Below are 26202 nucleotides of genomic sequence, written 5' to 3'. Positions count from 1 at the left end.
AAAGCCCCGGAGAGGAGGCTGCCGCGAGCGTGTCTCCTCTGCCAGGCGCTCCGCCCGCCAACGCCGCCCGAGCCCGCAGCCCCCGCAGGCAGCCGGCTCGGCGGGTCCCTTCCCCGCCCTCCTCCTCTCGGGAGCGCAACCCAAGTCCCGGGAAAAGGCCCCTGTGGCTCGGGGCTCCCCGCGGGGCTTCGGGACCCGGAGCCCGGCCGGCAGGTGCGCGGCGGCGGGTGGGCGGGGCGGCGGCGCCTCCGGGCCCGGCCTCAGGGGACCCCGTTGCTAGAGGCGTTGCCAGGGAGGGGTCACGAGGAGGGGCTCTCTTCCGGGCGGAGGACAACTGGTAACCCGGAAGCGGTCGGCAGTGCGGCGCTGTTTAAAGATGGCGGCGGAGGAACCTCAGCAGCAGAAGCAGGAGCCGCTGGGCAGCGACGCCGAAGGTACGGACTCCGGGAGGACCGGCCGGCCGGGGCCAGCGGGGCGATGCGGGGCGGCCGGCTCCCGAGGCGGCGGGGGGCGGGGCGGCCGGCGGCGAGGACGAGGCGCGCGAACGGCCCCTTTCTCCGCCGCCGCCTCCCCTCCCCTCCCTTCCCCTCCCCTCCCCTCCCCTCCCCCTCACAATAGACAGAGCCGCCGCTGCGACCCCCGGCCGGGCGGGGGCCCTTCCCTTTGCGCGCACCCGGGGCGGGGCCTGGGCCGTCCCGCCTCCTCCCCCGCCGGCCCCCGCCGGCCCCTCGCTCCCGGGCCCCTGCCCGCCGCCGGGTCCTGGCCGTGAGGCCGCGGCCTAGGTCGGGCCCGCCGCTCGCCCGCCCTCTCCGATCGGCCGGCGCCCGGGCGGCGTCGCGTTACACCGGCCGCGGGGCACAAAGGCCGGGCGGCCGCGGGGCCGCTGCGGGCGCGGGGGGCGTGCGCGGCGGCGGGCGTGGGCCCGGGGCGGCCGCCGCCCTCCCCGAAGCGCCCCCCCTTCCGGCCTCGCGGCCCTGTCCTGGCCGGCCATTGTTCCCTTAGCCCTCGGAGGAGTCGGGCCTTTCAAAATGGTGCCCCTCTCTCCGTTTTCACTCACGAGCTCGGCCCTGGAAACTAGTCGGTCCCTGGGGTGGGAGGGGCAGCGCCATTGCGGGCAGCGAGGGGACGGGCCGAGGCCCGGCTGCGGACCCGGACACTCAGGCCCCGGCCCCGGCCTCCACAGTTAGCGCCCCCCGCCCCCCCCCCCGGCCCCCGTCTTAGCGGCGCACCGAGGGACAGCCCGGGAGCCCCGGCCCGGAGGTCTGGTTCGGGGGACAGCCCCGGAGCCCCGGCCCGGAGGTCTGGTTCGGGGGACAGCCCCGGAGCCCCGGCCCGGAGGTCTGGTTCGGGGCCACGGGAGTTGAGGAGGAGCCAGGACCGGACTCGGAGAGCCCCGCGGGCACCAGCCCCGCGACGTCGTGGGGGAGGGAGCTCTGCAGCGAGGCGCCCGGAGCGGGACTGTGCAGCGCTCACCTGGGGGTCGGCAGCTGGGCTCCCCGTCTTCGCTAGCGGTGACCTTGGGCGTTTGTTTTACCTGTAAAGTGGGCGCCACTGGAATACACAGGACTGGTGGGTGGGCAGGGGCTGGGGGATGGGAGACATCTGTGACCTTATCAATAAAACTAAGTAAAAAAGGATGCACGGGAGGAGGAAGGGCGGGGCCGAGCAAGTGCGGGCGCACGGGAAGCTCCCGTCCAGCCCAGGCCTCTGCCGCCGCCGCCTCTTTCCCAGGGGACCCCGCCCGCCCGGCCCCGAGCGCTCCCCGCTGCTGGGTGTTGGGGCTGGGGACACACGTTGGGGTGGTCACCGCTGCCCTGCATGTCAAATATGAGAAAACGAGGGCCTCGGAGGGGAAGGGCTTGGCCGGGGGACACCTTGGGTGGGACAGGGTGTAAGATGCCAAGCCGCCCTCCTGGCTGCTCTTGTCCTTGGTCCAGGGCCTGGGGTGGAGCTGGCCAGGCCCCTGTAATCCGTGGCTGCTTCCTTCTTCCAGGTGTTAACTGTCTTGCCTATGATGAAGCCATCATGGCTCAGCAGGACCGAATTCAACAAGAGGTGAGGGGCTGAGGGGCTGTGGCCAGCGGCCCTGTTATGGGGATGCATCGGCTGGGTCTGAGGCCTGTTGCCTTTCTCTGCTTTGGAAGCCCTTTCCTCTCCAAGCTGCGCTAGATCCTGGGTGCCCTCGGGCGGGGTGTGGAGGGGGGTCTGTCACCGCCGCTGGGTGACCGGCCCGGCGCCTTCCTTTAGGTGTAGGTGCTCTGGCTGCCGCCTGCCAGAGTGTGATGGTTCCCCGCCCTCTGCAGATTGCTGTGCAGAACCCCCTGGTCTCCGAGCGGCTGGAGCTCTCGGTCCTGTACAAGGAGTATGCTGAGGACGACAACATCTACCAACAGAAGATCAAGGTGGGAGCCCAGCTGTGCGGGCAGGAGGCGTGGGGGTGGGAGCGGGAGCAGGAGCAGGAGCAGGAGCTGGCCTACGTCAGACACACTCCTTGCTGGGCCTGGCCTCTTAGAGGGTACAGTGTTGGGGGAGCTCTGGCTGCTGGAATCAAAGGACCTGGATTTAAATCGTGACTTTGCCACACAGCAGCTGTATCCTTGGCAGGCCCTTTCCCGCCTCTGACCTCTGGCTTCCTGTCTGTGAGTTGGGCTGAAGTCAGTGTGGGCCCAGGTGTTGAGGGCAGTGTGAGGGTGAGAGAGGCTTGTGGGGCATTGAGGTCTCAGTGCTCACAGTGGGGCCGAATGGACGGGGTGGAGGCTACAGACCTTTGTGCCAGGTTCTGCTGCTTCGTTTACAAACAGGTGAGTCCCTTAACCACTCACTCTGTGAGCTGGGAGGTTGAGATGTGGCAGTGGGTCTGTGTAAACAGTGACCATTGACACAGCCTGGGGGTTTAGTAAGTGCTACTCCTCCCACCTCCCCCTAAAGAGCAGAGATGCTTAGAACCTTCTATCAGGGAGGAGGGGTCTGTGGGGCTCTCCATGTCAGAGCCACGCTGGTAACCCAGGTGATTGAAGGTGGTCGGTCAAGCGGTGAATATGGGCAGCGCAGCTCTGAGTCAGACGGTCAGGGAGTGGAAGCACCTGGCCAGCGGGAGTGACCGTGGCTGTCACTCCGTTGTTGCCAGATCTGTTTTCCCAAGAGAAGCCGGAAATTATTTTGATGTGAAATCTCCAGGTTCCTGACAGCAGGTAGTTCACATTTAACCCTTTGCGGTCATTTGTCTACTCTCAGCCACCAAAGCTTTTTTACGGTTCCGGTCGTATGTCTGCTCTCAGCCACCACAGCAAGGAACCGTATGAATCTTAACTCTATTCATTCATGTATCAATTCTTAATTTCTCTGAAAGCTCTTAAGTGTCTAAGCGACCTTGTCACGAACCAAAACATTGCCCCAACAAATCGGAGATATCGAAACTCAATATAAACAAACGCGGTCGTTCCACACTCGCCATGCAAATCACCGTGGCGAGTCAGTCGCCTTTTGAGAGTGAAGAAATCAACAAGCTTCGGAGATACTTTGCAGAATTTCAAATAAAGCTTTATAAATTACGTTTAACTGTAATTAGGCATTCTCGCTTGTTAAGATATTTCAAAATAATCCTCCAAAATGGCAAAAAGAAAGTTACTGAAAGAAGTGTACTGTGAATCTGAAAGTAACGATGAAGAGTTTTATTTTGGCACCTTGAATACTGACTCTGACGTAGAAAGTGATAACATTTGTAGTGATTCTACTAGTAGTGACGTAGTTCCAAAAAAGAATCAATAAATCTTGTTTATCCTTCATAATCTTGCATGTTATGTATCACTGCTCTTTCAATGGAAATTAATTCCGACCAGTACAACACCCATGTCCAAATTTAATATGATTGCAAAGGGTTAAAATGTTATGTGTGGATTGCCCTAGCTCAGTGATGGCGAACCTTTTGACCTCGTTGTGTCAGCATTTTGAAAAACCCTAACTTAACTCTGGTGCCGTGTCACATATAGAAACTTTTTGTTATTTGCAATCATAGTAAAACAAAGATGTATATTTTTTTATATTTATTTTATACTAGAGGCCTGGTGCACAAGATTTGTGCACTGGGGTGGAGGGTCCCTCAGTCTGGCCTGCACCTTTTCACAGTCCGGGACCCCTTGGGGAATGTCTGCCTGCCGGCTTAGGCCCAGGGATTGGGCCTAAGCCAGCAGGTGGACATCCCTCTCACAGTCCAGGGCTCTCACAGTCCAGGCTCTGCTGATCCCGGTGCTGGGAGGCATATTACCCTTTTACTATATAGGATAGAGGCCTGGTGCATGGGTGGGGCTGGCTGGTTTGCCCTGAAGGGTGTCCTGGATCAGGGTGGGGGTCCCCACTGGGGTGCCTGGCCAGCCTGCGTGAGGGGATGATGGCTGTTTGCAGCTGGCCACACACCCTTCAGGGTGGGGGTCCCCACTGGGGTGCCTGGCCAGTCTGGGTGAGGGGCTGAGGGCTGTTTCCAGGCTCGCGGGTGACTGAAGCTCCCAACTGCTCCTTTTTTTTTTTTTTTTATCCTGGGCCCACTTTAGCTCTGGCTCCAGCTCTGAGGCCTCTGCTGGGTTCTATAATCGAGACACTGTATCAACTCCAGTTCTGAGATCCCCTGAAAGCTGGGTTCTGGGGTTTTGTTTATCTTCTATATTTGCTACAATGTTTCAGACTGCAGGCTCAGAGGCCGGCAAGGCAGGCGGGGAAGGGGAACGTTGGTTTCCTCCGTCACTGAAGTAAGCAAGCCTCATGTTAGTTTCAAGCTGCCTGGCTGCCGGCTGCCACCTTGGTTGACAGTTAATTTGCATATCGTGCTGATTAGCCAGTGGGAAGGGTAGTGGTCGTACGCCAATTACCATGTTTCTCTTTTATTAGATAGGATATTTAAATGTCATTTAACAAAGAAAAATCAACCAAAAAAATGAGTTCGCGTGTCACCTCTGACACGCGTGTCATAGGTTCGCCATCACTGCCCTAGCTGGTTTGGCTCAGTGGCTAGAACATCACGGACCGAAATGTCCCAGGTTCAATTCCAGTCAAAGGCATGTACCTAGGTTGCAGGCTCCTCTCTGGCCCGGGCCCTGTGCAGGAGGCAACCAATTGATATGTTTCTCTTCAAATTTCTCTTTTTCTCTAAAAAGTCAATGGAAAAATACCCTCGGGTGAGGATTTAAAAAATAAAATTTTTGTGGATCAAACAATACATACAAGCCAGATCCAGCTGTGTGGCCTGTGGTCTACTCTGACCCTTGCTGAGGGTGTTTGCGATTGACCCAAGGTCTGTGAGGTGAAGGTACTGTCCTAGGGCCTGACAGACCTGGGCTGGAGTCATCTTCACCGCTTCCAGCTGTGTGACCCGGGCACCCGAGCACCCCGGGCGGAGGTCCCCGCCTCAGGGCAAGCGTGGTGCTGGGGGTGCCGGTGGTCAGCGCTGAGCTCTGTGCGCAGCCGGGGCCAGGGCTTAACCAGCCGTAGGTCTCCTCTTCCTCACGGGTTGGTTAGTAAAGTGGGGCCTTATTTCAGGATTTCCCTGTCACCCTTAGGCCACCCTGGTAAAATCGACAGGGGGGTGTCTTGGGTTCTTTCCCATCAAGTCATTCAGCGAATGTTCGAGTGTCGGCATGCTGTGTGTGCAGGAGAACTGACACCCCCACTCTGTGCTGTGCCCAAGCCCAACTTTGCTTCTAGGGAGGTGCCGAAAGCAGAGATGGCAGAGCCTAAACAGAGCTGGGTTGTTCTGTGAAATGGGCTCCTCTGAGGGTTAGTAGGATAATGGGTGCTACCCTCCGGGGTGGGAAACAGCTCCCCTCGGCTCCTCCTCAGCTCTATCCGCCGGCTCACAGGGACTGCCTCCGTGTGCCGTCTGCTGGGGAAAGTGCTCAGCAGGTTCTGGGGGCTCCCTGGGCTGCAGTGATTTGGGCTCTTCATACGCATTGTGAGCTGTTGTCTGAACATTATGAGCACAGACTGTGGGCCGGGCACTGTTTGGGCCCGGAAGGTAGTAATGACTACCACTGTCAGGCTCCTGCCCTCGTGGGCTTAGCGGGAAGACAGATCTAAGCCGGGGTAGCTGAGCGGTGGTGGTGGAGTGATTGAACTGACGGGCACAGGAGTAGGTTGTGGCCGCCAGGGCAGGAGTACATGGGTGGTTTGAGGAGCACGTGGAGGCAAGCGGGGAGCAGCTGGCGGTGGGAAATGGGGCTGCAACCAGAGAAAGGACTTAGAGGAAGATGAGGGTATCAGCAGGTTTCTGGGTTGCTCAGGTGGCTGGGGTGAGAGTAGGCTGAGTGCCGGTGGAGGCCAGGAGACCTGAGATGGAAGCTTCGCGATCAGCTCAGCAGGAGGCGGGAGAGGTCAGGTAGTGAGAAGGGTCTGCGCTGGGTTGGGTGTGGCGTGAGGGAGATGTCGGCAGTGACCGTGAGGCTTTTAGCTGAAAGGGAGTGCAGTTGATTGAGGGGAAGGCTGAGAGGGGCAGGCTCGCGGGGAGGTGAGGACCTGCCTTGCCAGGCAGTTCAGATGAGGCAGTGGGGTATGTGAGCTGAAATTAGAGTTCAGGCCTGAGATGGGGCAGGAAGAGTTACATTAAGGCTATTTAAATCCCAAGGTTGATGACATCAAGAGAGTTGACAAGCGGAAGCTGTCCCAGGCCTGAGCAGGGTTGTGCCATGCGCGATAGTCACTGTGGATGGACATGTGTTGTGACCGTCTGGCAGGTGACACGCCATGTCTTGAAGGGTGTTGTGGTTTGGTGGTGACCCTGACCATCACAGGTTAGAGCAGGGGTGGGCAAACTTTTTGACTCGAGGGCCACAATGAGTTCTTAAACTGGACTCAGAAGGAGGAGCTGCGGCCATGTTTCCCGACGTTGCCATGTTAACGCTGCTGCTGGTGAAGGAGCGGAGGGGAGAGCAAGAGAACCCTCCGCTCTTTCGGCTCCGCGGGCCGGATAGAACAGCCGAACGGCCGGATCCGGCCCGCGGGCCGTAGTTTGCCCACGGCTGGGTTAGAGGGATGAGGAGTGGCAGTGAGGTCTGAGGACAAGGGGAGGGTGGGAAGGAAAGTGTGGAGGTGTCTTGGGGGGCTCCGTTTAAGGAGAGTGGAGAAGGTATGAAGTAACCATTAGGGAGCAGGGGAGGGTGTCCACGCCAGGGAGTGAGGCCTGTTTGCCAGGCAGCACTATTGCCCACTTGTGGGGGCAGGTTTGAGTGACAGAAGAAAGTCCATGGCGTTTGGGTAGGAAACGGGAAGACGGCACACGCAGGTGGTACCTGTGAGCCGCCGGGTAGAGTTGAGAAGGAGCCGAGGGGAGCTGTCTCCCACCCCGGCCGGGGGATGTGCACCCCGACCCGAACCAGTTTGCCTGGTCTCCTGGTTTGAAAGCCTGATTCCTGGGACAGCTGCACCGGCCCGGGACGGAGCCACTCGCTCCTTGTTATGGACAGACAGCCCTGCAGGCCCAGGCACTCTTGGGCACTGGAGGTAGAGCCTGTGTGGCCAGCGGCTAGTGACTGCTTTGGTGACTCATGCAACCAGTGTGGACATGCGTCGTGGCTCCCGAGGCTTTGGGGGCTCTGGGCAGTGGGTCACCACGTGACTCCCGCCACCAGAGTCAGCGGCCAAGGCTGGCAGGTGGCTGCTTGGAGCTCAGGTGCCACTGCTGTGGTGTGGCCCTTGTTGGGTGGTTCCTGCCTGCCCTGGTTCTGGCCGACGTTGATGGGCACGGGTGGGTGGGGCTGCCTTTCTGCAGGACCTCCACAAAAAGTACTCGTACATCCGCAAGACCAGGCCCGACGGGAACTGCTTCTACCGAGCCTTCGGCTTCTCCCACCTGGAGGCGCTGCTGGATGACAGCAAGGAGTTGCAGAGGTGAGGAGGCTGGGCGCCCTGGCACTGAAGGAGGTGGGTGTGGGGCCCCCTCCTCCTCCTCGATGACTAGGAGGTACAGTTCCACCCGAGGCCAGACAACAGGCTGCGCCCCTCCTCTGTTGGCTGAGGAGCCCATGCCCCCTCCCTTCCCCTCCTGCCGCCAGGTTCAAGGCTGTGTCTGCTAAGAGCAAAGAAGACCTGGTGTCCCAGGGCTTCACCGAGTTCACAATTGAGGATTTCCACAACACGGTGAGCCCGTCCGTACTGCCTGTCGGCCAGAGTGGAGGTGGCCTGGCCGTGGCCGGGTTGACCCATCTCCTCCCTCATCTTGTCTCTCTCTCTTCCGGTGGCAGTTCATGGACCTGATCGAGCAGGTGGAGAAGCAGACCTCAGTAGCCGACCTGCTGGCTTCCTTCAACGACCAGAGCACCTCGGACTACCTGGTGGTCTACCTGCGGCTGCTCACCTCTGGCTACCTGCAGCGGGAGAGCAAGTTCTTCGAGCACTTCATTGAGGGTGGGCGGACTGTCAAGGAGTTCTGCCAGCAGGTGCCACCCCCGCCTCACTTCTCAGATTCAGGGTCCTCCCTTTTCTTTCCTCTCAGGGTGGGGAGCACCAGGGCCTGGGGGAGTGCCCTGGGGTCAGAGGGGGCATGGGGAGGGGTGCTGAGACCCGGGCCCTGACCTGCACCCATGCTGCAGGAGGTGGAGCCCATGTGCAAGGAGAGCGATCACATCCACATCATCGCGCTGGCCCAGGCCCTCAACGTCTCCATCCAGGTGGAGTACATGGACCGCGGCGAGGGCGGCACCACCAACCCGCACATCTTCCCCGAGGGCTCCGAGCCCAAGGTCTACCTTCTCTACCGGCCTGGACACTACGACATCCTCTACAAATAGGGCTGGCTCTGCCCGCCGCTGCCCTGCTGCCCTCCCCTCTGCCAGGCACTAGACATGTACAGAGGTTTTTGTGTGGTTGTAAATGGTCATATTTCACTCCCCCTTCCCTGTCATACAACCTTCCACGTTTTATTAAAGGGGATGCTGGTGGTGAGCCCTGTGTGCGTGTCCCTGCTCTGCTGCTGCCCGCCTGGATGCTCTGTGTCTGGCTGACCCCTCCCCCAGGTGGGTTCCTCTCGGCCTTTCACCTGTCTGCCTCCCCAGCAGTTTTGAGGGGCTAGGCCTCTTGGGGCCCCCTCCTGTTTATTGGGATTCTGCTTCCTTCATGCCTCCCTCCCCTCCTTAGCTGGCCCGAGAAGTTCCTTGGGGACTTACCAGGGGCCTATGACCATCAAGGCTTCACGCTGCCCCCTCATAGGTCCACCTCTGTCCTGCCGTCTTGGCCAGGGCCCCAGACCCCAGCTGCCTGCTTTCCATCAGGGGTCTGCATGTCAGAGCACGGGGTGGAGAGGGCCGACACGATGGTGGGACCTGGCTCGGTAGGCGGAGGAGCTAGGGTACCTCTAGTGCACCCCCAGGTGACCCCACCCTGGTAGGGGCGGGGCAGCCTTCAAGCCTCTGCTTGGTCAGGTCCCCAGGCAGGACTTGCCAGGCTGCCACCCCCCTGCCCACCCCAGGCCCGCTGCCTGTGCCTGCTTTGCACCCCCTTTGCTTCAGCCACGGTGTCTGCATTGCTTGCCTTTTTGCCTTGACTTCCTTTCCTCCCCCACCCCAGCACATGTGGGGCTTAATCCCCAGGCTGTGAACTCCTTGGGGGGCAGGCCCTCAATAAATGTGAAGTACTGCCCACATCTGCCATCGCCTGGCCCCTGAACTCTCACCAGCCCCTCTGAGCCAAAGCACCTGCCGACACCTGTGGGTTACCTCCCTCCCCAAGTCAGGGCGCAGACAGCGGAGCTGCAACAGGGCGGTCTTTATTAGGAGGCTCCTGAGGGGCGGGGGGCTGAGGGAAAAGATGGGGTGACCAGGCCCAGTTGCCGGCTTCAGCTGCCTCTTAGAGCTGGGAGCGAGGTCCAGCAGGCCCCGGCGAGTCTGCGGGCAGAGCACAGAGGTTGGAGGGGGATGGGGGGGCGGGGGGCTTCCCAGGCTGCCTCCCTGGGGGTGAGCGGGCGTGTTAGTGGCAGGTTAGTGGCAGCACAGCAGGCCAGGCCCTGCTTACCAGTCCTGGTCAGGGTGTGCGGTGGTGCCGTCAGGCTGGAAGGCAGAGGACACTGAGAACCGGCCGGGGGGTGGGGCAGGGTGGGGTGGGGGTGGGCCCTGCCATAGGTACCTACCCAGGGGGAAGTAGTGCGGCAGCCGCTGCAGGTAGATGCTCTCGTCCTTCTCCAGAAACACACAGATGATGAGCCGGTCCACCTGCACCAGGGCCTGCTCAGCCTCGCAGGAGCCACTCTCCCTGGCTCCCAGGCCTTGTCCCTGTCCCCCCTGCCCCTTTGGGACGCCCTTCACAGAAGGGGTTCATGGTGTGTGAGGGGAAGGAGAGGGGATGCAGGAAGGGCTGGTGTGGCCAGAGACTTGTGGGCAGGTGCTCTGCACCCTGGCCATTGGCAATGACAGGTGGGGCTGGTTGGTGGGACCGGGATGCACCCCATCACCCCACCCTTCAGGTCCCCTCAGCTGGGCCCGGCCTCACCTTGTCCTTGTGCTGCTCCAGCCACTCACGCAGCGCAGCCAGCACTACCTCCGCTGCCGCCTCGTTGGGGTAGCCTGGGGACCCCGAGAAAGCGAGTCCTGGTTCTGCCCTGCCCCCTTGCCGCTCTGCCACCCGTTCAGCTCCCACTGCCTACCCCGACCCCACTCACCAAACACGCCGGTGGAGATGCAGGGGAACGCCTGGGGGGGCGGGAGGGAAGGGAAGGGATAGCGTCACTCCGTCACGCCCCTCCTGGCGCCCGGCTTCTCAGGCCGCCCCCGCCCCGCCCCTCCCCTAGAGCCCGCCCCTCCCCTCCCCGCCCCCGGCGCCCTCACCGCCGAGCGGAGCCGGTGCTCCAGCAGCAGGTCGAGGCTGCTCAGGTAGCAGCTGCGGAGCTCGGCGGCCTGGCTGGCGCTGGGCTCTCCGTGGGCGATGGGCCCCACCGTGTGGATGACATCTGCGGGGCGACCGGGCCAGGCCCGCCAGGGTCTCCCTGTGCCCTCGGCCCCGCCCCCCGCCAGTCTGGGCTCGAGGGGACAGGAAATGGGCCCTCTTCCCCCCTCCAGGTTCCAGGATGTGGCATACAGGGGTGCTCTGGAGCCCGAGTGTACCCCGATAGGCGCCGCAGGCCCGCTCCCTAGCGCGTGTCCCGGCTAGAGGCTGGGCGCGCGAAGGTCCCGCCCTGAGCGCTCCCCGACCCCCCCCCCCGCCCGCGGGCTTTCAGGTCCTGTCCCACCCCGGCCTCCCCGCGCCCCTAGGGTGTGCGGCAGGGCCAGGTCCCGGCACTTGGGGCGGAGGGCCCCCGAGGAGGCCCCCAGCAGCCCTGGGGGGCCGCCCCAATGGCAAAGGCTGGGTGCGCGCCGCATGGGGCGGGGGCGGGACTCACACTTGGCGGGCAGCCGGTAGCCGCCGGTGATCTTGGCCTGGCCGGTCTCGCAGTTCTGCAGGGTCCGGCACTCCTCGGTGAGCAGGGGCCCGGCGGCCCGGTGGATGCAGCCGTCCACTGTGGGGGCGGGCGGTGAGCCTGGCGCCTCGCGTCCCGCCCGCGCCCATTGCACAGAGGAGAAGGCCGAGGCGCCGACTGAACGGTCCCCTCGGCTGTGCTGGGGCTCAGCGGGCCCCGCGCCTTCCCCCCACGGTCCCCCCCCCCGGGAGAAACCGAGGCAGAGGGTCCGCGCGGGCCCGGCAGGAAGCGGCGCGGCACGGCCGGCAGGGGGCGCGCCAGGCCCGCTCTGCCTTTCCCGGCAGCGGCGAGGGCCCGGCCCGGACGTGGGCGGCTCTGAGCGGAGGGTCGGGCCGCCGGCGCCGGGCCAGGGTAAGTTCTCCGACCCCAGGGTCGGCCTCCCGGGGCGAGGCTCCTGGGCCGCGCAAGCTCTAGGGTCCACTTTACAGATGAGGAAACTGAGGCCACTAGTTACAAGTGGCAGATAAGTCGGCCGTGAGCCTGGGCTCCCAGCCCCTGGGGGCGCGCACCTGCTCGATAACGAGCCGCCTCGTTAGCGCATCCGCCTTAATTGGGGCCGGGCCGAGCTCGATAAACCCAGAAGGAGAGCGAAGGCGGCTCTGGGGGCCGGCCTGGGCTCAGGTAAACAACTCCGGCGGAGGCGGAGGCGCAGAGGCGGCGCTCCGTCAGCCCCCCTCCCTGGTGCCAGGGCCTGAGAGGGCCCGTGGGGGAGGAGAGGCTCGGTGTCAGGCAGGCCAGGGCCCAGTCCAGGCCCCCCCCCCCCCACTTCCTGTGCCAGTGGGCAGGTTGGCAAGTCCTTTCCCCTGAGCGTCCACTGCTCCATCTGGGAAGTTGGGACAGTGACCCTCGGGGTGGAGTTGGCACCCTGGCCCGGAGAACAGGACCCGCCGCTCCCCGGAGACGCAGGAGGGGCCAGGAGCTCTGTGGGCACCAGCAGCTGGGTGCTCACAACGCCGGGCGGCAGGCAGGACCGCCATCTCTCCGTTTCAGAGATGCACATACTGAGGCCCTTCCTCCTCCATCACAGCCCCACCCTGAATCCTGGCACAGGTTCAGGAACACCAGCTGGACACCCCCTCTGTGCCTCTCGGCGGGGGGAGGGGTGGTCCAAGTAAACTTAATTTTGCAGCTTTACTCTGAGCTGATAGCAGATTTTCCAGAGCACCCATAGGTGGGGATGGATGGGGTCAAGTTGTTGGGGGAACCCTGGGGAGGGGGAGCTTTGGAACTGTGCAGGGATAGGGCCGCTGCAGCCCATGGGAGGGCGCGTGCAGCCTGGAGTGTGAGGGTCCCCGGGCAGTGCCTGCTCTGGGTGGAGGTGTGCGGTGACCACCCAGTGCGGTGTCCAACAGCAGGAGCTGGGAGCTGGGTTCAGATCCCAGCCCCGCAGTCACAGATCCCGCAGTCACAGATGTGTGACGCAGGGTACTGCCTCTCTGGACCCCGGGTGCCCCATCTGTCAAATGAGATACTGGTAGATAGCCACCTGGCAGGGCTATTGGAGGGTACGGTGAGTTAGTTCGTGTAGCGTGGGTAAGCCAGAGCCTGGCACGAGTGGAGAGGATGTGTGTTGGCTGGTATTTCTTAGGACAGGGTGACAAGCTGGGCATGAGCGCGGTGTGCACGCCCGAGAGTGTTGGGGAACAGGTGTCCAGCACCGTGTGCTCAGGGTATGCGGGGCACAGGGGTGAGCACAGGGGTGCGTCTGAGCCAGCTCCCCGGGGACATCCCAGGCCTGCCTAGTGGTGTCAGCCACTTGGCACCCAGCTGTCCGCCCTGCAGGTGACCTTGGCCTGCTGCTGGGGGAGGGGGTGGCCTGCGGAAGTGGAACTCACTGAGATCCGTGTTTCAGGGATTTAATGTTTCCTGTAGGAGTGGACAGGCCTGCAGCCAGGCCTTTGGGACTGACCCCGGGGGCATGAGGTGGGAGGAGGAGGAGGAGCTGGAGCTGGCAGAGGCTGGGGCTGGAGCCTCCCCAGCAGAACGGGGTCAGACCCTGTGACTGCTCTGCAGGCGGCCAGGGGAGCAGTTCCCTCCAAGCAGAGATGAGGGGGCCCTGGGCACCACCCTGGGCAGAGCACACACCAGCCCCCCTCCCCCCCCCCACACACACACTCCAGTGTTCTCTCTCCTCTCAGTGCCGGAGGGGACCCTGCTGCTTAGCAGAGGCTGGGACCCCAGGCCTGGCCTGGGCTTCTGTGAGGCTAAGCCCGTGGTCGGCAAACCGTGGCTTGCGAGCCACATGCGGCTCTTTGGCCCCTTGAGCGCTGGAGACTGCAGGAGGCGGCTTCCTGGGGCTCCATCCAAGAGAGTTCCCCCCCACCCCCCACCCCCACTTCCTGCCTGACCTGGCAGCTCTGGGCTCTGCCCTGGGGCTGCTGGTGGGAGGGGATGTCCCCAGTTCATACCAGTTGGCCCCTTAGTCCCCTCCCTGGGCCCCTCAGAGTGGACACCCTGCAGCTGTCTGGGATCCGTCTGCCCTCTCTGCTCCAGCCCTGCCCCTCCGCCTAGTCCCAGGCACTCCCCCCAGACAAGCCCAGCGCTCCGCTTGGGAGCCCACCAGCCCTCCTGCCAACGGCATGGCCTCCACACCCCACTCAGCCTTCAGCTCAGCCAGCCCCTTCATCGTCACATCGTCACAGGCCCGGCTCTGGCAGGGCTGGGCCGGGCTGGGAGCAGGAAGGGCGCGGGCAGAGGGCAGAGCTGCAGCCTGGCATCCTTGTAGCCAGGCAGGCAGGCTCCTGTGGGGCCATTTGCCAAGGTGCTTAGGATCTGTTGGCCGCTATTTAGGGTGCTGTAATATTCATGAAGGAAAGATTAGATATTTAAATTTATTCAGTAATAAATGCATCTCAGTGGGGGAGCATTCCTCATGCTAAACAAACAAGCAAGCAGGGGCTAATTAATTATTTACAGGAACTCGAGGAGGCCTTGGCCTGGGGAAGACGGGCAGCTGTGCCCCACCAGAGGGCAGGAGACCCTGACCGGCCCTGGGCCTACCCCTCCATCCCCTCCCCTCCCCCAGTCACCCTCCACTGTCTGGTGGGTCTGGCCACTGCATATCCATTCTGGGGTTTCTCTTCCCAGAAATCCTGCCCACAAGCTTGCTGGTGGCTTTGGGCAAGTTACTTAACCTCTCTGAGCCTCAGAACTGGCCTCAGAGAGTTGTGGGAGGACTGAGATACACTGAGTGGTGGCCTGGGGGTGGGGGACTGAAGGCCAGAGTCCTTTAGCAACTTGTCCAAGGTCTCCCGTCAGAGGCCAGCTGCTCAGAGTGCGAAGCCCGAAGACGGTCTAGCAGGAGCAGGGACCGAAGCTCCTGGAGGCAAAGCCCCGCTCTCCGCCATGGCCATGTGGGGTGTGGCCTTGCCTGTGCAGCCCTCAGCCTGGCCTGCTCTGCCCCGTCTCCTGTCAGCCCCAGGGCAGGAAGGGAGAGGCCGGGTCTGGGGGGCACCTATGGGGGGGATGTCTCAGAGTCTCTGAACTGAGCTGGGGCTGTGAGGGCAGGGCTGACCCAGCCCAGTGAGACCCAAGTCCCTCCCCCAGCTCCTCCACCCTTGCTGCATCACTTCATCTCCGTGCCTCAGTTTCCTCATCTGCGCAAGGTCAGTGACAGCACCTCTCTCCAGGGTTGGCCTGAGTGTTCAGTGAGAGCCCTGCACCAAAGTGCCCTGCACTTTATCACACTGTCATCCCATTTTACAGATGGGGACACTGAGGCCCAGTCACAGACTCTGTAAACAGGAGACTACTGTGCCGTTCAGGCTCTGAGGCCGCCTTCACCGGAGGGACAGGATGAGTGGCTGGGGCTTGGATTTCCCTGAGAAAGCCCTGGAGTGAGCTTGAGGCCTGAGGGGCTGGGGGTAGGCTGTGCCTCAAGAGCCCAGGCAGGCACCTGGGTCTGGGCCCTAGAGACCACTCCCCACCCAGGCATAGGGGTGTCCAGCCTAAGGCGAGCCCAATCCAGCCACCTTGGTGCTGGCCAGGCCCTACCCACCTACACGAACACCAAATGCCAGTGCTGGGCAGATGTGGTCCCTGAGAGGGTACCAGCTGGGTCAAGGGCCAAAGCCTGAGCTGCTGCACCCCCAGGCCCAGCCATAAAGCCTGGATAAACGACCCCCCATGGGCCCTGTGCCCTCTCTCCTGGCCCCACCCTGCACTCCCCATCTCTGTTTCCCTCCCAGCCCTGACTGAGCCTTGGGGGCCACAACCCACGTGATGCCCCAGTGCCAGAACTGATTTTGTGCTTCTTCCCATGCCCTCCTGGTCATTCATTCATTCAACAAACCCACACCAGGGATACCCAAGATGGTGGCATAGGTAAACGCCATACTGGCCGCCTCCCACAACCACATCAGAATTACAACTAAAATACAGAACAACCATCATCCAGAACCGCCTGAACGCTGGCTGAGTGGAAGTCCTGCAACTAGAGATGTAAAGAAGAAAGCAGGTTGAGACTAGTAGGAGTGGCGGAGGCCGGGAATGGGATGGTCCAGCACCCACCCGTGGCATGTTTTTAATCGGGAGGGGGATCATCTCTGCAAGGGGTCCCAGCCTCAGCCCAGGCTCCCAGAGCTGGGAAGAGAAGTCCCCATAACTGTGGGCTTTAAAAACCAGTGGGGATTGGGGCTGAGTGACACGGAGGCTGCTGGAGCCCCAGCTGCTCCTTTTAAAGAGCCGGCACATGAACTGAACTTACAAGGTCTTGCTTGTTCTGAGTTCCAGCCAGGGTGAGACACTGGGGGACCCAGACACATACGAGGAAGAATTGGATTGTCTGGCATCGGGTCAAGAACTCAGTGGCTTTCTCCCAGACGGAGGTGTTCGCAGGGGTCATTGTTCCTATGCTGGAACCTCCCCGGTTGCAGGGGTGACTGGCAGCCATTTCTGTTTGTTCCGCCCTGGTGATTCCCCGAGGCCCCGCCCCATCCATTTTGCAGCTCCACCCAACTTGTTTGCAGCGGCTTTTGCATGTAGAAGGCCTGTCCTGGCTCAGGCTTCAGACTTAGCTAAAATCTCTTAAACAAGATGCAGCTGGCTCAGCATGCCCCAAACCTATCAATAAAAGCCCCAAGATCCTGCACTAACACAAGCCTGCCTTGCTTCACAGCTGGGCCTCGCCTGGACACCTCCAAGCCCAATACAAATAGCTCCTGCTGAGTGGCCCTAGGCAGTGGCTGGCTTTTCATCTCCCTGGAGGCCCTAGAGCCAGTGAACCTGGTAGACAGCTTCATGAGACTTTCAAGGATCTTAGTGGAAAGTCAAAGAGTCAGACATTAAGCATACACTGACTGAAATAAAGGATAATTTAGAGAATCAAATCAGCAATGTGGAATATGAGGAAGCATAAAACACCCAATTAAAAGAGAAAAAAAAATCTAAAAATATGAAGATTGTGTAAGGAGCCTCTGGGACAACTTCAAGCGTACCAACATTCCCATTATGGGGGTGCCAGAAGGAGATGAGAGAGAGCAAGATATTGAAACTATTTGAAGAAATAATGACAGGAAACTTCCCCTACCTGGTGAATGAAATAGACTTACAAGTCCAGGAGGCACAGAGAACCCCAAACAAGAGGAACCCTAAGAGGCCCACATCATAATTAAAATGCCAAGGGCTAAAGACAAAGAATCTTAAAAGCAACAAGAGAAAAGCAGTTAGTCACCTAAAAGGGAGTATCCATACCACTGTCAGCTGATTTCTCAACAGAATCTTTGCAGGCCAGAAGGGAGTGGCAAGAAATATACAAAGTGATGAATAGCAAGAACCTACAACCAAGATTACTCTACCCAGCAAAGCTATCATTTAGAATTGAGGGTCAGATAAAGAGCTGCACAGACAAGAAAAAGCTAAAGGAGTTCATCACCACCAAACCAGTATTACATGAAATGTTGAAGGGTATTATTTAAGAAGAAGAAATTTAAAAAAATATGAACAATAAAATGGCAACAAATACATATCTATCAACAACTGAATCTACAAATAAACAAGAAATCTAATGAACAAAATAAACTGGTGAATAAAATAGGATCAGAGGCATGGACACATGAAACTGATGAATGTCAGAGGGAAGTGGAGGTGTAGGAAGAGATTAACCAAAGATCTTACCTATGGACACAGACAATAGGGTGGTGAAGGCCTGGGGCCAGTTGGGAACCAGGTGGAGGGGGAAGGGAAATGGGGGGGAGAGGGGGCATCTGTAATACTCTCAACAACAAAGATTAAAACAAAACAAACAACAACAACAAAAACACCCGCACCAGCCCCCAGCTCTGTGCTAGGTTTGGGCCCTGCCCATTGGCCCATGGCGGGTGCAGAGCTCATACGCGCCAGGCCCCACCCTCGTGCTGCACGGAGGGGGGCGCCCCAGGGAGGAGATGGATGGACGACAGCGCCGCGATGTGATCTGAAATTCATTATGGGGTGAGATCAGCTCCTTAAATGGGGATTTGAAAACATTAGGGCTTCATTATGTACACAACGGCTGCGCCTCGTTCATCATGCAGAAATCACTCCCGTGATTAAACCCCCCACCCGGCAGCTGCAGGCGGGGCTGGTGGCATCTTGCCTGCTGGGGGAGGGGGGCGGGGGCCCACCAGCCTGTGCTAGAGCCCCCTCTGGGGACAGAGTCCCCTTGGTCCTCCTACCCAGCGAGGGCCAACTGCGGAGAGGGGGCGGGGAGCACAGGTCACCTGGGGGGTCTCGGTGCCTCGGTTTCCTCATCTGCAGAATGGGGAAGCTAATGGTGGAGCCCATAGCATCCAGGTGAGGGGATGTGAGATTCTGCAGGGAGGGGCTCAGCAAGGCCCCGCATTCACGAAGGGGGGCACGGAGGCGGGGCCTTTACTTGGGGAGTCACTCCCCGGCTCGTAATCTTCCCCTGCTGCTCCCAGGAGTCCACGAAATAAAATCCTCAACTAGAGTAAGGCTGGGGCTCCCTCCAGCCTCCACCTGAGATGAGTACTGGCCTCCTGAGTGGCTCCCAGGGCACTCGGCAGTGGGGAGGGGCCTACGGTAACGCCCTGTGCCAGGAGGGGAAGCACAGCTCTCATACCACCTGTGACAACAGAGTGGCTGAAGGGGGGGGGGGGGGGGAGGGCGGGAGGGTGTGTGTGCTGGTTTGTGCTTGGGAAGGCCTCTCCGAGGAGGGAGACCTTAACAGATGAGTCAGTGGCAGGAACTGGCTTCTGGAAGGTCAGAGAAGGAGGGTCCAGGCAGAAGACCAGCTGGGGGCAGGGCAGGCACCTGGGATTGATCCCGTCGAGGCGAGAAGTTTTGAGCAGGGAAGGGGCATGGTCTGAGAGTCCTCTGGGGCCCCTTTGCTGTTCCCTCACCCCAGGTGCCCTTCCCTGCAGCCCAGCCCAGCCTCAGACCCACTCTAGGTGAGAGGGTGCCGGCCGCCGTGCCCTGCCCCGAGCCTGGCACACAGTGGTGCTTCCTCTGTGTGCCAGGCTCAGAGCCCGGGTCGGTCTTGAGGGGGCTGGAGGCCACCTGGTACGCCCCCTGTGCCGGCTCAGCTTGTCAGAGCCCAGGGCCTGGGAAGCAACTGCGGGTTGGTGGCACGGGGCGATGGGAGAGAGTGCCGCCGGGCAGGGGTGCTGGGATGGCAAGTGCACGGGGCGGAATACATAGAGGCCTCGCTGCTCCTCCCGGGCCTGACTGACTATGAACAGAGGAGAGCAGGAGAGAGAGAAAAGAAGAGGGAGCCAGAGAGAACGAGACATGGGGAGGGCACGTGCTGGAGAGAAAGCCGTGGAGAGGGAGGCAGACCCCAGCGAGGGAGCAGAGACATGGGGCAGGCAGCGCCGCGAGGCAGAGACGGAGAGCAGGATGGGGGGGGGGGGAGGGTGAGAGACCGAGGAGGGAAAGAAATCGCACCTCCCCCCAGGATCACGCCTGCCTGGTGCCTGTGCCCAGAGAGAGAGGATGGGCCCAGGTGGCGAGGGAGCACCGTGGTGCGGGAGGGGTGTGGGCAGGCGGGCACACAGGTGCCTGGGGGGGTCGCGGGCCTGGGCACAGCCAGTCCACACGCAGGTCTGCACGGAGCACCCACTCTCCGCCAGGAGGTGGACAGACAGGCGCTGTGCGTGCCCCTTGGGGGTGGTCGGATGGGAGCAGTTGGTACCTAAGTCACCACACAAATGGAGTCTGATGATGAAGGTGGCAGATGCCGGCCACGGGGGACAGGGCCTGCAGGTCCCAGCCGAGAACTGCCAGGAGCGCACAGGCCTCAGACGGGGCGGGGCTGAGGCTGGCGTGACAGATGACGGGAGGAAGGTTGGGAGGGTGGCAGAGGCGGTGGGGGGGGGGGGCGCAGAGGAGGCCTCAGGCACAGCAGCAGCAGGTGCCAAGGCGCCGGCCACCCGGGATTCTCTGGTCCGTGACATGCCTGGACACGGGTGCAGGGAACACACACGGGGACCGGCCACGTGGGCGTGGGGAGCTGGCAGAGCCCAGCGGGCGGGAGGGCGCAAGCGCCGGCTCCTGCAGGTGTGGGGGGCCGCGGACCCCCAAAGGAAGGGGGATCGCTGGCAGTGTGTGTGTGGGGAACGGGTGGGGGCTCCTTCCCGCTCTGCCCACCTGCCCAGCCAGGGACCTACCGACCGCAGCCCAGCCAGCCCTCGGCCAGCCCCGGGGCACTGCCAGGCGGGCGCGGAGATGGCGGCCACGCCAGCAGAGGAAGGCGCCCCGGAATTAATCTGTCACTGAGGCTGGGCCGTGGCAGGCGCAGTCATGATTTAGATGAATAATTGAAACGCTCCGATACATTTATTATCCCTTTAGTGCAGAAGTGGCAGAGAAAGACGAGGGGTAATTGAAAAAGCGCGCACAAATCTCGGCGAGAAAGCCGGTCCTTATCGCCAAGTAAACATTTCAGTCCCAATAAACAGGAGGGACACGCGTCAGGGCCCTGTCGATTCCCACCCTGATTTAGGGCCCGCCTCCCTTCTTACCATACAATAAGAGAGTGTTTAAAAATATTTTTTTTAAGAGACAGTAAAAGGCTCTCTGGGAGGGAGGAGGGAGGCGGGAGGAGGGAGAGCGGGCGTCGGCCGGCAGTCTCCAGGCGAAGGGTTTGGCTGGGAGGCTGGGTGGCCCTCTCCCTGGTGGGCCTGTCCGCCCTCTGTCCCTGCTGAGCTCCTGTTCAGCCGTTAGGGCCCAAGTCAGATGTCCCCTCTGCTGGGAAGCCTTCTACCAAAATGGGTCTCTTTGGGGGCAGAACCGAGTCCTGAGCGCCCCCCCCCCCGCAACACACCCTCAGAAGGAAAGAGCCCTGGGAAGGGGAGGAGGGGGCTTCCCAGGACTCACTGTTGCCAGAACCAGCTGGTGTTGAAGCTACACAACCTGGCGTAGCCCCGGGGCCTGGTGGGGAAGCCGGGAGCCTGGACCCTGGGTGGGGGGAGGGGGTCCTTTGGCCCCAGCACCCCCTGGGGGCTTTCCCTGAGGTTGGGTGCCCAGTGGGCTCCCTTCCCCAGAGGCCGCATCCGCTCCACTGGGAATCTCGCGTCCAGCAGTAGACACTGGGCTGCTGCACCACAGCTCCGCAGGCCAGGCCCGTCCCCTTAGGGCCCCCTCCGGGCTGATGGCTGCCCAGGCCCCCTCTCTGCAGGGCTGGCCGGGCACCCGGGCAGGAGATGTGGGTCCCACCTCCGAGGGCAGGACCCAGCACAGAGCGTGCCGCTAACTGCCCCAAAGATCCCGGAACCCTGCTCCTGGGGAAGGTGCGTTCCAGTGGGGACACAGGCAAGAGAACAAACATGAGACAGGGTCCACGAGGGGGTCAGTGCTGCGGGGGAGGCACAGAGCGGGTGGGAGAGGGCGTGGGCTGGGCCGAGGGGACTCCTGCTGTTAAGTGCCTGGGCGGCTGGGCAGGTGGGTGGGTGGTGATGGGAGGAAGGTGGGTAATGGGCAGGTGGGTGGGTGGTGATTGGAGATGGATGGGTGGGTGGGTGGGTAGATAAATGGGTGGTAACAGGAGAGTCAGGGGTGGGTAGAGGCCTGAACCCCTCATGGTGGGAACTTCAGGAGACCCCATGGGGAGGCTGGGGTCCATCTGGGCGGAATCAGGTAAGGACCCCGGCACCCAGCCCAGGGTGCTCCTCCCGGGTGGTCAGGGCACAGGGGACAGACGTGAAGGCAGAGATGTCCCGGGACATGGGGCCTCTCCCTTCCAGCCCCAGGCGGGCGTCAGGCCCCACCAGCTCCAGCCTCACCCCCACCCTGGTCCCCTCCCGACCGCCTCCACCTGTTCCAATCACATTAGTGGAGTGACAGCCCCAGTGAGTCCTTGCGGCGGCTCCATAAATCTCAGCCGGCGCTAAAAGGCTGGACTCCGGGCCCACTTCCTCCCGGGCCCCGGCTCACCCCATCCATCTTGCGTCAGTCAGGCCGCACTGGGGCTGCTGTGGCCTCCTCTCACCCTCAATGACTCAGGAAGGGGAGTCAGAGGGACCCCAAGGTGCCTCCCTCCTTAGTCTGGCCAGAGCAGGTGCCCTTTGACCTCCCAGAGCGAGGTCACCAGGCCATCTATGAGCCACACCCTGCCCGGCCTGAAACCTCAGTGGCGCCCCCGCCCTCGACGGCCTGTAGGGCCACCCCTGCCTTCACTGCGGGTCGTTCATTCGCTCACGACCATGTACTGAGCCCCTGCTCTGGGCAGAGCCGCTCTGGGCTGGAGACAGTGGTGCCCTCTGAGCTTTTGCTCCCGGGCAGACAGACAATGAACAATGAGCACAGTAAACAAGGGGCTTGTCTGTCTGGCAGGTGAGGGGAGGTGCCCCAAGGAGAAGAAAACCTAGGGCAGTGCGAGGGGCCGGGAGGCAGGGCAGGGCAGGGCAGGGCAGGGCAGGGCAGGGCAGTGCGAGGGGCCGGGAGGCAGGGCAGGGCAGGCAGCTGCAATTTCACTTACGGGTGAGGGCGGCCGGGAGAAGTGGCCTGTGAGGCGTGCAAGAGGGGAAGGGGGCAGCCTCATGGCTGTCTGAGGAGGAGCATTCTGGGCAGAGGGCTCAGCCAGTTCCAGGAAGGAAGGCCGGTGTGGCAGGCGCTGAGTGGGGAAGGGCCGGGCGTGTGGTGGGGAGTCTGGGCGGCGTCTGGGGAGCTGGGGACCATGGCTCTGAGGGCGGGGAGCGTCCTGGCAGAGTGCTGAGCAGAAGAGGGGTGTGGCCAGACGGAGGATTTAGAAGGCCCACACCTTTTTGAGGTCCTTGTCTTTGGACGTGGAACGGCTAAAACTCCAGCCCCTCATGGGGTCTCCCGCCCCCGCCTCCTCCCGGCTGGGCTCTGACGTGTCCCGTCTTCTGAGCTTCCCCCAACCCCATGCTCTCCCTCACTCAGGACACCCTTCCCACTGCTCTCCCCAGCTCTCTCCTACCAGAGGCACCACCTCCTTCCAGGAGCCGCCTGATGCCCAAGCCTGGCACCGCTCCTGGCTCAGTCACCCCACCCCCCCGGCCACCCTGTGTAGCGGTGGGTGCTCTCGTCTGGACTGTGAGCTCTGGGAGGGCAGGGACCAGGCCCCGCTGGTGCCCAGTGGGTCTGTCCTGGCACCCAGGTCAGGGCCCGGCACACAGTAGGCGCTCAGCCATTGGGTGATGGGTGAACAGACGGGAGGGGTGGCTGTGGGCAGAGCAGGGCCTCAGGGGCCTCCAAAAGGACCAGCTTCGGAAGAGGGTCCCAGGGGGCCTGTCTGCACCCCGCCCCCAGCGAAGCCCCTCATTCTGTGAGGCCTCCAGGGTAGCAGTGACCGCCGCGGGGACAGCGGGAGGAGAAGGCGGGGAGGGGGGAGGAGGGAAAACATCAGCCACAAACAGCCCCGCATCCTGGCTGGGCACCGACAGCTCTTAGCGCGGCTCTTATTCATCCCGACCTTCACGCCCCTTTTACTTCCCCCCTTTTAAAACCTGGCCTGGGCCCCGCCACCACTGCCGTAAACAGCCCCCGGGATTTATCCAGCGGCGCATTAACCCCTGCCCCCGGCCTCGCCAATCATCCCGCTGCCTGCACGGCGGCGGCAGCCCAGCCAGGGCGGCCCAGCGGCGGGGGCGAGGGGCTGGGGGCCGCGGGCACAGCTGGCTGGGGAGTCGGGCCCTGGGCCAAGGGCCTGCCCCCGGGGCACCTGCTGACCTTGGCCTGGCTGCAGAGCCTGCCCTGACCCCGCCTCCTGGGGGGCGTTCCCACGCGTGAACAGCCTCTCTCGAGGCCCCCCCACACACACACACACAGTGGGCAGGGGTCTCCCTGGCTTCCCAGACCTTGGCCTGGCTGCGGAGTCACCTTTCAAGGTTTGGGAGCAGAGCACAGGCCGTAATTTTCCCTTCGTCCTGGGAAACTGAGGCCAGAGGGCACGCAGAGGGCACGTCAGGTCAAAGGCAGGGCTGGGCCCTTCCCGCCTCCCCTGCGGCCCCCCAGCCCCCGGCCCCCCTCCTCCCAGTCACAGAGCAGGAGGCCTCTGTTCAGAGGGTGGGGACCTGCCCAGGCCGCCCAGCAGCGAGGGGCCCGGCCTGCCACAGGCGTCTGGCTTTGTCTACGGTGATGGCAGCCAGACCAGGCCGGGAGGGAGGGAGGGGGCAGGAAAGGGGCAGACGGAGACTGGGGGCACTGGGGGCGATGGGAAGGTGAGCACAGGGGCCCCAGGGAGAGGAGCAGCCGAGGAGGGAGTGTCATCTCCCCGCTACGCCCCGGCCCCCCCACACCCTCAGACTGTAGGAAGGGTCACGGGTCACTCACCACCGCCGCCTCCGAGCAGGGAGCTGTTGGCTGCAAGAGAGAGAAAAGGCAGTCAGGTGGGCGGTCAGGTGGGCGGTCAGGTGGGTTGGTCAGGTGGGGCGGTCAGGTAGGCGGTCAGGTGGGCGGTCAGGTGGGCGGTCAGGTGGGTTGGTCAGGTGGGGCGGTCAGGTGGGGTGGGCTGGTGGGCAGGCCGTGTGGAGGGTGGAGACAGGGCTGCCAGCTGGGCCCTCACTCTGGGCACAGTCTCCTCCGAGGCAGGCAGGTGAGGGGGAGGCCTTGTGGGCCTGGATTTGCATGGCGGTGAGGGAGGGCCGGGAGCCGCCAGGGTCCTGCCCGCTCACCCTGAAGCAGCTGCACGTGGGGTCTAGAGTGGCAGACGACCTGCGGCCACGAGTGTCCACTGCGTTTGTTCACTCACTCACTCACTCATTCACTCACTCATTCATTCCTCATTCATTCATTCATTCATTCACTCACTCACTCACTCATTCACTCACTCGCCCACAGTGTCTCTGGAGGCCCATCCGGCCAGGCTGGGGGAGGGTGTGGACAAACAGGGCTACTGAGGGTCACAGGCCGGAAGCCGTGGGACACTAGGGTGATGAGTGTGTGGGGGGCAGGACCTGAGATGGTGGGTGCCATGAGGGTCCGGAGCACTGGGCCTGGACCCAAAGCCGGGGTCAGCAGATGGGTGACTCGAGCCCCTGTCCCCTGTGCCTCAGTTTCCCCAGGGAGAATAGGCCACCTTCCAGGGTTGATGTGAAGCAAGGGAGCTCCCACCCTGGCCCCTCCCTCGACCAGAGCGGGACTGCCAGCCTCTGTGGCTGCCCTGTCCACCTCGCTCTGCCCGGCTGGCTGCCCTCCCACCCTCCGCAGGCTGAAGGGGGAAAGTGAAGCAGGCAGCCTCCGCCGATGTCAGGCTGTTTGGGTCGGCACCGCCTGCCCCGCCCCCAGCAGGGCTCCAGTGCCTGTGTTAGCTGCGGGTGCGAGTCAGGGCCGCTGTGTCCGGCCCAGGTGCTGCCCAGGTAGGAGAGCCGCTGTGCCCAGCCCAGGTGCTGCCCAGGTGGGAGAGCCGCTGTGCCCAGCCCAGGTGCTGCCCAGGTGGGAGAGCCGCTGTGCCCAGCCCAGGTGCTGCCCAGGTGGGAGAGCCGCTGTGCCCCGGCCCAGGTGCTGCCCAGGTGGGAGAGCCGCTGTGCCCAGCCCAGGTGCTGCCCAGGTGGGAGAGCCGCTGTGCCCGGGCCAGGTGCTGCCCAGGTGGGAGAGCCGCTGTGCCCAGCCCAGGTGCTGCCCAGGTGGGAGAGCCGCTGTGCCCGGGCCAGGTGCTGCCCAGGTGGGAGAGCCGCTGTGCCCGGCCCAGGTGCTGCCCAGGTGGGAGAGCCGCTGTGCCCGGCCCAGGTGCTGCCCAGGTGGGAGAGCCGCTGTGCCCGGGCCAGGTGCTGCCCAGGTGGGAGAGCCGCTGTGTCCAGCCCAGGTGCTGCCCAGGTGGGAGAGCCGCTGTGCCCGGCCCAGGTGCTGCCCAGGTGGGAGAGCCGCTGTGCCCGGGCCAGGTGCTGCCCAGGTGGGAGAGCCGCTGTGTCCAGCCCAGGTGCTGCCCAGGTGGGAGAGCCGCTGTGTCCAGCCCAGGTGCTGCCCAGGTGGGAGAGCCGCTGTGCCCAGCCCAGGTGCTGCCCAGGTGGGAGAGCCGCTGTGCCCGGTCCAGGTGCTGCCCAGGTGGGAGAGCCGCTGTGCCCGGCCCAGGTGCTGCCCAGGTGGGAGAGCCGCTGTGTCCAGCCCAGGTGCTGCCCAGGTGGGAGAGCCGCTGTGCCCGGCCCAGGTGCTGCCCAGGTGGGAGAGCTGCTGTGTCCGGCCCAGGTGCTGCCCAGGTGGGAGAGCTGCTGTGTCTGGCCCCTGGGCAGCAGGCGCCCTGGCTCCAGGCAGGGCCTTCAGCTCCCGCACCTTCCGGGCACCCCTGCTCCCTGTGTCGCCGCCCCTCTGCGTGAGGGGACCCGAGGCAGAGCCGGGAGGCAGAGCCGGGCCAGGGCCGCCGGCGGGTGCCACGCGGA

General features: G+C 62.7%; 2 protein-coding genes across 6 annotated transcripts in view; one reads left to right on the top strand and one right to left on the bottom strand.

Annotated features, from left to right (window-relative positions):
* The first annotated feature begins 278 nt into the window (after positions 1-278).
* Positions 279-9620, top strand: OTUB1 (OTU deubiquitinase, ubiquitin aldehyde binding 1). 2 transcript variants are annotated; one of them, XM_059710293.1, is made up of 7 exons: positions 279-434; positions 1994-2055; positions 2304-2402; positions 7754-7872; positions 8037-8121; positions 8226-8420; positions 8574-9620. In XM_059710293.1, the coding sequence occupies exons 1-7, from the start codon at positions 377-379 to the stop codon at positions 8769-8771; spliced, it is 816 nt and encodes a 271-aa protein (XP_059566276.1). In that variant the 5' UTR covers positions 279-376; the 3' UTR covers positions 8772-9620. The 2 variants fall into 2 exon arrangements, with proteins under 2 accessions (XP_059566276.1, XP_059566278.1); XM_059710295.1 differs by having other exon boundaries at positions 381-434; positions 2248-2402.
* Positions 9621-9729: 109 nt separating this feature from the next.
* Positions 9730-26202, bottom strand: part of MACROD1 (mono-ADP ribosylhydrolase 1) — a 128998-nt gene continuing 112525 nt past the window's right edge. Inside the window, exons 4-11 of one of the 4 annotated variants that reach the window (XM_059710292.1) lie at positions 24161-24190; positions 11351-11467; positions 10800-10921; positions 10634-10664; positions 10465-10538; positions 10106-10187; positions 9991-10025; positions 9730-9863 (exon numbers count right to left, since the gene is read on the bottom strand). In XM_059710292.1, coding sequence (XP_059566275.1) covers positions 10021-10025; positions 10106-10187; positions 10465-10538; positions 10634-10664; positions 10800-10921; positions 11351-11467; positions 24161-24190 — 461 coding nt within the window. In that variant the 3' untranslated portion in view covers positions 9730-9863; positions 9991-10020. The other 3 variants (XM_059710291.1, XM_059710289.1, XM_059710290.1) reach the window with 3 other exon arrangements.

The sequence above is a fragment of the Myotis daubentonii genome, chromosome 9 (assembly GCF_963259705.1).
Source record: "Myotis daubentonii chromosome 9, mMyoDau2.1, whole genome shotgun sequence".
Lineage (NCBI taxonomy): Eukaryota > Metazoa > Chordata > Mammalia > Chiroptera > Vespertilionidae > Myotis > Myotis daubentonii.
The sequence above is the reverse complement of the archived record's forward strand: the minus strand, read 5'-3'. Positions and strand labels throughout refer to the sequence as shown.